This window comes from Oryza glaberrima, chromosome 11, assembly GCF_000147395.1.
Source record: "Oryza glaberrima chromosome 11, OglaRS2, whole genome shotgun sequence".
Classification (NCBI taxonomy): domain Eukaryota; kingdom Viridiplantae; phylum Streptophyta; class Magnoliopsida; order Poales; family Poaceae; genus Oryza; species Oryza glaberrima.
The window spans coordinates 1356870-1371132 of NC_068336.1; the positions used below are offsets into that span (position 1 = coordinate 1356870).

The following is a 14263-nucleotide window of genomic DNA, read 5'->3' on the forward strand; positions in this document are numbered from 1 at the left end:
CTTTGTTGGTTTCTGTACAAGAAAAATGATGGATTAATGTTACATCATTTGATTTCGAAATATTGATGAAACTGAAAGCGTCCATTTCATTCGTCTTGTGCGCTTACTCTGATTCATGCCAGGTCAAGATTTAATTAGGTTAATTAATTGCATGTATGATATGGACTAATACAAGTTAGTACTGACCGTTATATACAAACACGGTCAAAATTAACCTAATTAATTAAACAGATGAATTGGGAAATATATATATAATGTAATGAATCAATGTTTGAATTGAGCGAAATATCACCATGTACTCTGTACGTAGTTTGGAACAGGGCACGCGATTCTGATCTGACGACACATCAAAACTATGGGCACGAGCGTGCGTTAGCTTGCATGCACGCGAGATCACACCTAGTTTAAATGAGTTGAAGTCTCTAGCCCTAGCTTCTTAGCTTGCATGCACGCGAGATCACACCTAGTTTAATTGGTCAATTTTGATTCGCAAATTCTGTACGTCCACGTGTACGTACGTACGTAAGCACATGTTCTTAATTTGTTTGTATTGTTCAATGGTACATGTGTATTCTCCAATCAAATTGTACACAGTTGATGATCCGTCCATATTGTACTATCTGAGGAGCGATTAGATCGTGTTTGAAATTCCAGAAACGATTAGTATAGGACTAGCTAGGATTTCAGTTCATTAATAATTAGTAATTATTAAGTTAGGTACAAATAAGCATGTACGTAGTACTATACTATTTGTAGACAACTAAGAACACATATTATCGATCATTCTCTCTTTTCACTCGTTAATTATCTGGTGATATCAGACCTGAATGCAATCATATCGTTGTTGTCATGTTGTGGATTAGTCCAACAACATACCAAACTCTTGTAATATGATCACTTGAGGTTGAAGCAAAATTAAATTACGTTTCAACACCTAGCTAGCTAACATGTACAGCCACTCTTGTTGATTACCATGCCACATTTAATGAGGCAACTAAAAGATCGTTTTGCTTCAGAAAAAAATAGTTTGATGCCAAATCCCCATCTATATATGAATTTCTTTTTTAAAAGATTTTTCTACAAGTAAAATATATGATTGGTCCTTAAACTTGAGCGGAGTTATCACTTAGGTCAACTAAAATTTCAAAATTGCATGTTTAAATTCATCATCTTGGTTTAATGAACCACGATAGGTCCAAAACTCGTTTGACGAGAGCTTACTGCTGACATGGCGCTCCATGTAGGCAACAATTTTGTATCCGCTCTCTTCCGCATCATAATGTGGCCCCCTCTTACCCCAAAGCATCCCCAAATGCTCTAAATCTCTATCTCCATTGTCTTCTCCCCGATGGCTAGAGTTATGACAGCGAGGGTAATGTCGCACACTCACTTGCCACTCTCCCTCGCAATCTTCGTATTAGGGGAGAATGGGACTGGGAGGGATTTGGGGGGATTCTGTGTAGTTTGTATGGGAGGGGTCCAGAAGCAAAATTACAGCCACGGCGCCACGCTATGACACGGTGGAGGGTGGATGGAAAATTATTGCCTAAATGGAGCGCCACATTATTGGTCAACTTTGTTCAAACGAGGTTTGGACTGTTGTGGTTCATTAAATTAAGATGGTAGAACTGAACATGCAATTTTTAAGTTTAGGCATATCTGCTAAAGTTTAAGTATTGGCAATGTATTTCCATTTTCCTAAATAAGGTTAAACCCTGATAATTTTAAGAAAAAGTAAGGTTTATACATACTAATTTTTCTTTTTACAAAACTCTTACAAAGGAAGATCTCAACCATTTGATCTAGCCGATTGGTAGTTAATAAAAGTCAAAATGAAGTCACAATTTGCCACGTAGTTTTTATAAAGAGTTTGCAAGTTTTTTTTACATGTATCATTTTCATGTAAGAAAGAGTAAAGACAGATGAGTTTTTTTTCATGATAATCATTTTTTCTCTCTAATTACTATTATTTTCTAAATTTATTTGCATATGAAATTTTGATGACATAATTTATCATTATATTTATATTATTTTATTGAACACCGGTATGGTATCCAAACCATACCTAAAAGATTCATTTCCTAAGAAGAAAAATATCAAGGGTTATTTCTAAATTTATTTGAAACTAATAAAAATAAGAAAAAAGTTGTCCATATATAGGCCACCCCCTTGTCTCCCCTCAACCGTCCGTCCATCCCCTGTCAAGTTCGCCGCGCGCAACACTCGCAGCAGAGCATCCACCGATCGTCGATGCTCACCGCCGCCATGCACATGCTCGACTCCTCCACCTCCTCCTCCCCTTGGCTTCCTCCCGACCTCATGCCTCCCCCGCCGCCGCCGCCGTCCGCCGCCACTCTCCACCGCCACTTCCGCGGCGCCGCCGCCGCCGCCAGGACCAGCCGCCGCATCGCCAAGCGCCGGCCGCGCCCGTCGCGGCGCCTGCCCACCACCTACATCAGCGCCGATCCGGCCAACTTCCGCCGCATGGTGCACCAGGTCACCGGCGCCGACGACCTCCCGCCTCCACCTCCTCCATCTCTCTCGCCGACGACGACGGAGCTCCTCCGCCACGCCGCTCCAGCGGGCTCGCCCGGCCCTGCAGGCGCGCTGATGCTTCCCACGCTCGACACCTCGGCGTTCCTGCTCGGCCGCCGCGCGGAGCCGACGGCCGCGGCCGCGCCGTGCGACGTGTCGGTGGCGTTGGTAGGAGGAGCAGGTAATAGTTACAGCAACAACAGCAGCTGTAGCAGCAGCGGCAACTGTGGTGGTGGCTTCCCCACCTTGGACTCATGGGATCTCCTGTAAATCTAGATCATATATTGTCGATTTCCGATTCTTCATGGCTGTAATTAACTAAGACAAGATCGATGAACAGGTTGGAGCATCTATCTCTCTGATTCTCTGTTCGTGTCCTTGTTAATTTTAAGCTTATGCCTCATATACACATGGACGAGTTTTTTTATCAGTAGTGTTATTTTATTGATCTAACTTTAATTTGGAGTTACTTCTCTTTTAATTGAGGCGACTGTTAAGTTCGTTTTGCTCTTCCTTCTGCTGATTCCAGCATCACTGCATCAGCCTCAAGGTTCTTAATTTATGCAGGATTTGATTCTTGTGAAACTCTTTTGCTTTGTTTGATTGATTGGCTCTTGCTTTTCCATTGGTTTTCAGTCTTGATAAACACTCCTTCCAACAGTACAACTGCTCCAGCACCATCTCACTGAACATGTGGTTTCTGATCATTTGGTGAACAAAATGTAACAAAAGATGTTTTTTTATATTAGTACATTTTAGAGAGGTGCTTAGTGCATTAATTCAGCTTTAGCTATATAATCAATTAATGCACCAAACCACTGTGGGGGGCAGTAGCATGTAAATGCTGCTTAGACACTAAGATACGTTAGGATGAAGCTAACAGTTCAATTGGAGCAGAGCAGGGTTGAGAATCAGTACTTGGAAAAGATTGATTGTGAGATACAACAATAATAATATCGTAATCATCGAGCCAGGTTTTTTTTTTTAGAAAAATAAAGTATTGCAATCATATATGCACACGCATACTAAGGTTCGGCGGAAGAGTAACATTTTTTTTTTGAAATATAAGGCGGAACTTTGTTCCACTTTTATATTTAGAAGAAGATAATTGACCCAGTTTATAAAGAAAACCGGATCCGAAAATTATACAACTGCACGGTTAATTACAGAAAAACCGACTAAAAACCACCGCTACACAACTAACAACTAACTTTACATTGATCTACTAGTAGCATCGTCAGTAGAAGTGATATTAACATAATTGTACTATTAATAGTTGATGTGATAGTATAAATAGATATAATTCATTGTAAAGAGTACTATAAAACACCCAGGGCGGAAAATGAAAGGAAAAAAAAGAAACAAATTGGGTGTGGAATCAACATGCATGCTTAATGGGAAGAAAAAACAAATGTGAAGTGTATTTGTTAAACACATATGTAGGCTTGATCTAGAGCTGAGCTGTTTGGTGCTTACAAGTAACCACCTCTAGATTGCCCCTAAAATACAATGCAAAAAGGGAAGTTGACAAGGAAAGGACTATATCAACGGAGAGGAAGAATCAGAGGCACGAGCTGTTGACTACTGAGTCTGCGTGTGATTTCTTTCTCCTCAATTTGCAGTGTACGTGTGCTGTGCCATCAACAAGTGTGGCTCTGGCTAGCACTTAGCAGCCCCTGGTCCTGATGAGATGATGGTCAGCCAGTCGGTCCAAACCGCCAAAAGTCTGGGTCCGTTCCTGGACGATGTTAACACATAGGAGTACAATACAAACCAACGGCTGTCCTAATTACTTCTCGATGTCGTTTACCGTACTACTAATAACTTACTAATAATAGTAGAATTAGCATATTTTTTTGTAAATTAACAAGGAGAATTCATGGTCCAGCATGCAGCTGCCAGTCAAAATTCGCGGCTACTCTAATGAGTTCGTAGTTCATAGTTTCCCCTCCCTCCCAAAATACGTACAGCCATGAGTAACCGTGTCCAACGTTTCACCATCCGTCTTATTTAAAATATTTTTTAAAATAGTCACACATAAAATACTACTATTTATATTTTATCATCTAATAAAAAGGGTGAATAGCCAGTTCATTCCTTCAACTTTTGCTCAAGGGTCGAATTAGTTCTTGATGTTTTATAATGTCCAAACAAGACCCTAAAGATTATCATAGGACTTAATATAGTCCTTAGACCCACTTAAAACGCCGCGTGGACATGCCATATCATTCATGCATGTAAGACAACATTTAAATGTCTATTTTAACCTTCAATTTTCTATCAAATAAAGAAAAAGAAAAACAAGAAGAAGCAATCATAAAACAAAGAAAAATGTCAATTTTTTTAGCTATCAATGCTACATATTTTTGCCAATGGTCAAAACCAGACATTTAAATATTGAACTTGCATGCATAGATGATGTGGCATATACACATGGCATGTTTAGAGGGTCTAAGGACTATATTGAATCACACAATGAACTTAAGGTAATTGTTTGGACAATACGAAATGTCAGGGACTAAATTGATCCTTACGCGAAAGTTCAAGGATCATTTTGGGTATTCACCCTAATAAAAAATATTAATTGTAAAATTTTTTAAATAAGACGAATGGTTAAACATTAGATATGAACGTGTGTAAAATCACACTTATTTTTATGGCTACGCAGTGAGAGCGACGAGGGATGGATGTTGGCCGCTGGCCGGCCACGCAGGAGGGGACACCACCATTGCACTTGCAACGATCGATGCAATTGACTGCTTGGTTTGCCTCCTCTCCGGTCTCCGCTGCCGTCCTCATCAATGTCTTCTCACTTGTTGTTTGTTTGGACCCAGCATGCCTTACCTCTACAGTGCATGTGATTCCTCACAGCCCACCTGACCTGACCTACCTCCCGCCCCCGCGCGCGCGCGCGCCCACACACACACACACACACACAAATGCTTACATCATCATTGCGTCATGCTCATGTCATAAATGAACATTGTTACACATCGCTGCAACATCTTTAGAAAAATAGAAGGCAGAACTGTGTTGTTCATGCTAAACACATCACTGTCGGGTCAGCTGGATCAACAGCAACCCTTGCTTACACAACGGAGACAGGAAGGATGCAAGCCCAAGAGAAAACAGGCACCGACTGTGTTTGCCAGACAGATAAACAGAGTCAGCTGGCGCACACAACCACTGATCACACCGCGTTGGCAGGATGAAACAGTACACCACTGCTTCAGATAATGACAGTTTGAACCTACTCACTTGACCTACTACATATAACAATGTACAAGATCTCAACACCATGCGTTTGCAGGCTCAGGCATGCCATCACGGTGATATGGTTACTTACTTTGCCGCCTTCAGTACAGCAATACCAGTAAGGAACACGCCCTAGATATTTCACTACCAAAGAATTTCTACACCTCAACTGTTAGGGGCACAAAAGAGAGCTATGCTCGCCGGGCATGGACGTGGAGCTCATTCGTTAGCAAACTGCAGCTGCGACAAGCCACTGCGTACTTCTCCGTGTCGCCAACTATATATCCGAATCTGCCTAAACCTAGAACGAATGCAAAGAGCAAAAAATATTAGTACTGATAAACTGATCAATGATAAATCTAATCAACGAGTGAGTTAGAAATGCTGGAACATTTAAACACAACAAGAAAATCAGATTCAAATCCAGGCTGGGGGTTTATTGATTTATTTTACTACTAGCTATGTGGAATTACAAGACAAAACAGTCTTGTTTGACCTTATCCATTTCTTTTGCCTTCAGAGACACTACTGGTTGTTCCTCACAAGAAACAAAAGAACAAATGGCACCTTTAGAACCAATCAACATCATTTTAAATTGCAAAAGGTACAAAAAGGTGGTTTGTGTGGCTTTGGGGAGGTCAAGCTACAATAATTCCATAACAAATCCACATGGTTGTTTTTCAGGGGTGGCAGAAAATAAGTCCGGGAATAAGAGACACTGGCAAAGAGTTATTGTGCAAGGTTACAAGAACAAGTCAAAGTGTCTCACATGGCTGGTGAAATTGAAAACAACAGGAAATAAAAGGATGCTCAGAGATGTACATAATGCCTACTATTACGTGTAATGAAATGTAGTTGATATCACCTAGATATAAATCAGGAAATAAGTTATATATATGCACTATCGCCAATGTACCCTTGTTGGAAAAGTTATTAAATCAGACACTCGCCTCAACAAATTAATATGGGAACCTGAAGTAAGGATATCATATAACATGTCCATATATATACCATCCCAGATTACCTATTTCACAGTAACTTCTTTGTGAGCTTTAAATGATAGAATCACGTTCCACGCAAGGGCTACAAAATTAGCAGCAAGAACCTGGAAAAATTAACAGTAAGGTGAGAACAGCATTCAGTCATGCTAAAGCAGACAGAAAGAAGCAAATTCAGCTCCAGAGTACAGTATTGCACTCTAAAATATTTTATGAAATGAAAATGTGAAAGATTTCAAAGACCTGAAATTTTTGTGGGACAAAGTAAAAATTCAAGAACTGAAAGGGTATCCACAATTGCCAATTCGCAATCACTGATGATAACCACTCCTGTAAAATTACAATTGAAAATTAGCTAGCAGTAAATGAGTGCACATACATATTATCAGGGAGCAGTGGGGATTATCTGCAGTACTGCTGATACAGTAGCAGATACTGACGTATGGACCCGGACCCACATGTCAGCCACTGCTACTGCATCAGCAGTACTGCAGAGGATCTGCGATGGAAATGAGAGAATCAATCAGAAGAGGTTCATGTCACCTGCTTGAGCTTTGGAACTACAAGAGAAGGCTTTCCCTCCAAGGTGACGAGTAAACTCATAAACACTCCAATGAAAATGGGAGAGAAAATGAACTGAAAGGAGGAGATAAAAAAAATGTCAAAAAATAAATACATAAATGCAGAAACAAGCTAGAACAGAACAAGCAGCAACACTCTCTCTCTGGGGGCAGAAGGGAAAGAGGAAAAGGACATGCACATACCTGATCAAGTAAGAGGCGAGCAATTGCACCTGATGCACCATTGATCGTCACTAATTTACTCAAGTACAAGTACCTGCATGTGGCAACGAGTAATGAAACAAACAGCACTGGGCAGAGAACACATGCTATCCTAAACCTCAATAAACATTGGTTGCGATTACCAGACATGCAATGTTGGCCCCACCAGGACAAGTCCCAAAAATGTGAATACAAACGTTCTCTTCAAATCTAGCTTTGGCACTTTATCAATTGCGAGCTGGAGCAGTAGCAAACAACAATGGCAACAGTAAATATCTTGTAAGAAACCGTAACAAGATACCACAATAACAAGAACAGATGAAATATCAAATATTGCCCAATCCATGGATGCAACCCAGTAGGAATATACATTGTTTTTTAATAATGGAATAGGACACTGTTGCTGGAGTAAAATCCGTTGAGGAATCATATGAGTTACGGATTAGCATAGGCTAAAGACTGACACAGTTGAGTAAAGACAATATATTCAGATTATGGTTGACGCAGGATTGGATAAGAAGATATGGACCTGAAATTTGATAAGACCATAATAGCCTAGCCAGTTAAGAATTTCACATCATGTTATATTTAGAAAACAAGGAAACTAAAAGAGTGCAGCTAAGGCAGAAAAGAACCATAACTCGGTAAATTGATTTCCAAGTGGTATTAGCAATGGATAACATTTCAATGTTGTTTTGAAGGAAAATTGGTATGATTTGACCATTTGATGCTAATACCCATCTAAGCACGCCTGGCAATGTGCTATTGCAGAGTGACAGGAAGCCCTCTACAAGAAGAGAGGGAGACTACTGGTTCATTGTTCGTCAACCAATTAAGTAGTACTAAGTAATCCACTAGGGTTGCAATGGATGGATGTGAAAATGCGGGAAGTAGAAAACAACTGCAAGTCACCTGGCAGATGAGGTCTCCGGTCAGGGTTAGGACGGCAGAGGTAACAGCCTTAGTGGTGATGGGATGCTTATCAAGAGCCAGCAGGTACCTGCAAATCATGGCGCATTTCAGTAATTTTGCATTTAGATATGAGTATGGCAAAAAGCGAGGCAAATGAACATGGGCAGTGCTTGGCCGCAGGAGGCACCAGGAATCAGGAAGAGGCGGAATTGGACTTACCAGGCTAACAGGAGACGCCAATCCATTGCTCCTTTTGCTCCACCACCACCAGCTCCTCCTCCGGTGGTGACTCCGGCGGCGGAGGCGGAATCGCAGCAGGAGGCGGCGTGGAGCTTCGAGAGGCGGACGCCCTTGCGCGGGTGGACGACTGCGATTGTCGCGGGGAGCGAGGCGAGGCGGGAAGGAAGGGTGAGGCGGCGGGAGTGGAGGAGCGGCGGCGCGGTAGGCCTCGGAGTCGGAGGGGTGGAGCGGTGCACGAGGAGGAGCGGGAGGGTGGAGGCCATCGCCATGGGTGGTGCTTGCGCTGATGCTGCAACTAACTGCAATGGTGTGAGGAGGAGCTTGGGTTTTGGGTCGCACTGGACTAGGGTTCTAGTAGTTGCAATTTTGGGGAGAAGATGATGAGGTAGACGAAGATGCTAGCAATGGATGATGGGCTTTGCATATTTGGGCTCTCGGCTTCCTTGTTGGGCTCTTGGCCCACCTACATTTATTTAGGTCTAACCTTTTTTCTTTTGCGGGGATATTTAGGTCTAACCTAACTGTGCCCATCTCGCCGGCGCCGCCTCCATTCTTCTCATCCTCTCCACTGCGGCGCGGCGGCGCGGCCTCTTAGCGCCATTTCCTCCTCCACTTGGAAGCAGCAGAAGCGGAAGCCCGTCGCCCGCCTGGCTCGAGCTCAAGGCCATGGAGTAGTAAGTACCAATCCCTTGCTGTCCATTGCTACCTACCTGTATTTTAGTTTGCCCCTGTATTTCTGTCTCTGTATATGTCTGATTGATTGATTAGCGAAGATTTTCATGTGTTCTGTCCCAGTGATGAGCAGTTTAGTAATCTGAGCACTTGATTCAGTTCAGTTGGTGCTCCCTCCACTGCAATATGCTGTGAGGTTGAAGGAACCGATCGATCGATAATTCCATGTGCACTGTTGAGAATAGGCATTCTGAGGGACAGACATGATTCAGTTTAGTTTGCTTCTTCGTATTTTAGATTAGTGTTTTAATCTTCCTTTTCATTTCAGTGTGATTCTTGGTGTTAAATACTTTTGCTGGTGGAATGGAGTTGGAGCCTCAGTCCAGGCTTTGGTTTTCCCTGATCAGATCCAGTCCTAATTGCTTGTTTGTTTATCAGTTATGATCAGTCACTTACTCTGATGATTCGGAGGGAGGATGAATAGCGATCACAAAACGAGATGATTGATTCATGTGAGATCCGAACACCCATCTTGAGCTGTATTTTCTTTCGAGTTCTTGACGGTCTGGAATCCTAATGTGCTCTCTTTCCATGGGAAATTTTTGGCCATTTCAGTTTCAGAGCGGCAAGGAGCCAAGGATGCAGCAGCACTAGGGTCCTAGTCCAAATTGTCAGCTGGGGGCTCAATTGCAATGGCGGAGACGGTGAGGCTGCCCGAACAGCAGCGTCGTAGGCCTCTCACCATTGCCAACCTCCCTGAAGAAATTCTGTCGGAGATTCTGCTCCTGCTACCGCCAAAATCCATCCTCCAGTGCCGTGCCGTCTGCAAAGCCTGGCGGGACGTCACCTCCGACCGCGCCTTCCTCCTTGCCCACCACTGCCGCCAGCCTCCGCAGCGCCTCCTCACCTTCATCCGCGACGTGGGCAGTCGCCACGATGACCTGGATATCCTGGACTACTGTGTTGAAGCCGTTGACTTCCGCACACACCAGTTCCAGTCTCTGGCCCGGTTCACTGGCCAAGATTACGACTGCTCACTCGAAGACAGCCCATTCACCGTCCACGCTTCTTGCGATGGTCTCCTGCTCATGTCCTACAACAACTATTTGCATCTCTGCAATCCTACTACACGTCAATGGCTTTGGGTCTTCCCGCCGGCGCTTCAACATGACACCGTCCTGGGGCTCTATTCTCATGGCCATTCTTCTGAATACCGAGTATTGTATTATCGAGAAATTGGTTTGGGCCCTGAATTCTACATCAGCATTGTTGGCTCAGGGAAGGAGAGGAGCATTTGGCCCCATTCATCGTCAGCATCCCTGAGAAAGTGGTTGGCGAAAGGGAAGGAGGAAACTCAGTTCAACGAGCCTTTCCTGTTTCATGGAAACCTGCACTGGCTGCCGCACTTAGGTGGACAGAACAAGATAGTGGTGTTCGACACTCTCGATGAGGTGTTTCGGTGGTTGCATGTACCTTTCAAGATGCACAATGTGTCGTCATTACTCGAGATTGAGGGTAGCCTTGCCATGTCAAACAGCCATATTGGATCATCAAAGGTGGATCTTTGGCTTCTGCAAGATTATAAGCATATGGTATGGGTCCACAAGTATCGAATTGAATTGCCAGTTATAGAGATTCGCCGTTTTGAAGAAGATGATGGTTGGTATCTTCATATTGTTTCTCAAGAGGGTGATGTCTTGGTTGATGGATTTGATTGACAGTTTCACTACGACATAAAGGGCAATTTGCTGGAGAAATTTCAATGTAGTGGCCGCATGCTGAACATTACTCCACATATTCTCCAAGAAAGTCTCGTTCCACACGAAGTGTTCCAAATTCTAGATAATGAAAGTAGACATGAACCACATTTCTTCAGTGGGCTGTAGAGCATACTTTCTTTACCGTGAGGCTACTTCACACTTTTGGGTGTCTATTCATTGGATACTGCAATTTTAGCGATGGAACTTAATTTTGTAGTGAATGGTCAATGATCTGATGTTGCAAAGGGCAGCATTCACTCTGATCAGTATTTCTGTACCTCCACATGTTCATCTTCAACATTGAGGGTATCATTTCTGTACTGTACATGGAAAATTAAATGCCTGAGACTGTTTTTTCCTGGTTTGTGGAAGTCTGAGACTGAACAGTTGATTATGCTCGTTGTTTATTTCAACATTGCGAGATGGTTACTTTTTATTGGCTTCTTGCAGCTTAATTTTGCCACTTGGGTTGCGTATATAACGCTGTGGTATTGAAAGGTCATTATCTATTTGTGTTGGTGATGCGTATGTCTGATGAGATCCTTAGTGCCATTTATTTTGAGTTTGTTGTGTCTTGCTGGAATTGTTGGGTTACATTCCCTGTTTGAACAATGACCAGTCATGAACTGTTGTCCTAGTAGTCGGTAAGGAGGTCTTACAGTGACTCAACTTGAATTATGACTGCACTTTCACTGGGCTGCTGGAATTTCTTCAACCTTTGTGCTTGTTGCAGGAACCGAGTTACCAGCTTGATGTTATCTACGGAGGCACGGAGTGATGGAATCCAACAGGAACAGGTACTATTACCATGACGACCCAGAGCCAGAATTGTAACATGCATTGTAAACAGGAGAGGAGGCAGTATAGTCAAGCAGTGTGTGTACATATACTCTTGTGGTTGAGCGATGCGATTCAAGCAGCGGCATGAGTTGAGGGAGGCATGTTAAACTTATTCCAATATTTAACTGGGCTTACTTACGGCCCAAAGACTGGTCCAATCAAAAGTGAACTATGACGAATGTTTCTCTCCCCGTAGCAGCCCAGGTGCACATGGGCCCAGCAACCGCAGCCGCAGCCGCAGCGGAGGCAGCACTCGGCCGCCGCGCGGCCGACCCGCTGCCCGCGCTCCGCCGCCGTGACGCGCTCCCGCTCCCGCTCCCGGCGCGCCTCTTCGCGCAGCTCCACGGTCTCCTCCTCACCGCCGGCCTCGCGCGCCACTCCCCCAACTTCTCCCTCCTCCGCCTCGCCTTCCCTCTCCTCCCCGTCCCCCACCTCCTCCGCCTCCTCCTCTCCTCCCCGCTCCCGCCCACCACCTTCCTCGCCAACTCCCTCCTCCTCGCCTCCTCCTCCCCCGGCTGCCTCCCCTCCGCGCTCTCCCTCTACGTCCTCCTCTTCCTCTCCTCCTCCTCGCCGCCGCTCCTCCGCCCCAACGCCTTCACCTACCCGCCGCTGTTCCGCGCCGCGCCTCCGGCCCTCGCCCTCGCGCTCGCCACCCATTCGATCAAATTCCTCGGCGCCCATGCCGCCTCCTGCGACCGCCTCCTCGGTGCCGCGCTGCTCGACGTCTTCGCCCGCTGCGGCAGGATCGCCTCGTGCCGGAAGGTGTTCGACCGGATTGCTAACCCCGACCTGCCGGCCTGGAACGCGCTGCTCTCCGCCTACGCGCGCCTTCGTGCCAGGGATGTGGCCTGCGCCTCCTCTGCGGCGGATGCTATCCTCGAGATGTTTGTGCGGATGCTATCCTTAGCCATCAAACCCAACGAGATCACGCTCGTCGCCGTCATCGGCGCGTGTGGCGAGCTTGGCGCTGTCAGCCATGGGGTGTGGGCGCACACCTATGCCGTGAAACGCCGGCTCGCCGTCAACTGCATTGTGGCCACCGCGCTTGTGGAGATGTACGCCGGGTGCGGGAGGCTGGACCTGGCCGAGCAGGTCTTTGCAGCCGCTTCGGACAGGGACACACGCTGCTACAATGCGATGCTCCATGGCTTGGTAGTCCATGGCCATGGCCGTGCTGCCCTCTCCCTGTTCGACAGAATGCACGGTGAGGGCGTGCCGGTGGATGGCGTCACTGTGCTGTCCGTGATGTGTGCTTGTGCCCATGCTGGATTGGTGGATGAAGGTCTGGACTACTTTGACAGAATGGAGATCGAATTCGGGATTGAGCCAAGTATTGAGCATTGCGGATGCATGGTTGACATGCTGAGCCGGGCTGGTCGACTTAACGATGCCGAGAAGCTGATCCACGGAATGCCCATCGTGCCAAATGCTGCGATATACAGGTCTCTGATCCGGGCCTGTGGCATTCATGGCAAGCTGGAACTCGGCAAGAAGATGATCGCAGAATTGATGCGACTTGAACCGGATGACAGTGGAAACCATGTCCTGATTTCCAACTTCTACGCAACAACGAACCGATGGGACGACGCTAAGAAGGCGAGGAAGGAGATGAAGTCCATGGGCATTGACAAGAGCCCTGGATCAAGCTTTGTAGACATCAATGGAGTTCTCCATGAGTTCTTGGTGGGTGACAAGACGCATCCTGCCTCAAAGGAGATATACGCCATGGTTGAGGATATTGAGACCAGATTAAGCGAGTGCGGACACCGGTCGAGCACCTCGTCTGCGTTGTTTGATGTCGAGGAGGACAAGGCGGATGCACTGTCCTACCACAGCGAGAGGCTCGCCATTGCCTTTGCTCTGATCGCTTCCAATCCAGGAGCTCCCATTAGGATCATCAAGAACCTCCGGGTGTGTGCCGATTGCCATGAGAGCGCAAAGCTTGTATCTCGGGTGTATGGTAGAGATTGTCATGAGGGACCGTACCCGGTTCCATCACTTCAGAGACGGGGTGTGTTCTTGTGGAGATTTCTGGTAAATACTCGTTGTGTTGTATTGTACATTATACAGCGTAATGTGCTGTAGATTTCTCTCATAATTCTGTGGTAAGGGGATGTGCTGTACTGGTCTCACACATTTGCTTGAGATCATAGGCTGTGTTTAGTTCCACGCTAAAATTGGAAGTTTGAAGAAATTAGAACGATGTGACGGAAAAGTTGGAGGTTTGAAAAAAAAAAGTTGGAATCTAAACAGGGGCCACAATTCATTC

General features: G+C 45.3%; 3 protein-coding genes and 1 pseudogene across 4 annotated transcripts; 3 read left to right on the forward strand and 1 right to left on the reverse strand.

Moving 5' to 3' along the window:
- Positions 1 to 2197: 2197 nt before the first annotated feature.
- Positions 2198 to 3060, forward strand: LOC127755251 (calmodulin-binding protein 25-like). Its single transcript, XM_052280910.1, has one exon. The coding sequence runs from the start codon at positions 2251 to 2253 to the stop codon at positions 2803 to 2805; it is 555 nt and encodes a 184-aa protein (XP_052136870.1). The 5' UTR covers positions 2198 to 2250; the 3' UTR covers positions 2806 to 3060.
- Positions 3061 to 5147: 2087 nt separating this feature from the next.
- On the reverse strand, positions 5148 to 9092 carry LOC127754007 (protein SYM1-like). Of its 2 annotated transcripts, XM_052279462.1 has the most exons (8): positions 8702 to 9088; positions 8483 to 8570; positions 7714 to 7808; positions 7553 to 7625; positions 7332 to 7424; positions 7032 to 7118; positions 6815 to 6895; positions 5148 to 6091 (listed from the first exon to the last, which is right to left on the reverse strand). In XM_052279462.1, the coding sequence occupies exons 1-7, from the start codon at positions 8989 to 8991 to the stop codon at positions 6815 to 6817; spliced, it is 807 nt and encodes a 268-aa protein (XP_052135422.1). In that variant the 5' UTR covers positions 8992 to 9088; the 3' UTR covers positions 5148 to 6091. The 2 variants fall into 2 exon arrangements, with proteins under 2 accessions (XP_052135422.1, XP_052135423.1); XM_052279463.1 differs by lacking the exons at positions 5148 to 6091; positions 6815 to 6895; positions 7032 to 7118; positions 7332 to 7424 and adding an exon at positions 7139 to 7287 and having other exon boundaries at positions 8702 to 9092.
- A 152-nt stretch (positions 9093 to 9244) lies between these two features.
- On the forward strand, positions 9245 to 11590 carry LOC127753781 (putative F-box protein At3g49980). The gene is made up of 3 exons (XM_052279206.1): positions 9245 to 9396; positions 9833 to 9906; positions 10010 to 11590. The coding sequence occupies exon 3, from the start codon at positions 10087 to 10089 to the stop codon at positions 11110 to 11112; it is 1026 nt and encodes a 341-aa protein (XP_052135166.1). The 5' UTR covers positions 9245 to 9396; positions 9833 to 9906; positions 10010 to 10086; the 3' UTR covers positions 11113 to 11590.
- A 686-nt stretch (positions 11591 to 12276) lies between these two features.
- On the forward strand, positions 12277 to 14248 carry LOC127755059 (putative pentatricopeptide repeat-containing protein At5g40405; annotated as a pseudogene).
- The last annotated feature ends 15 nt before the right edge of the window (positions 14249 to 14263 follow it).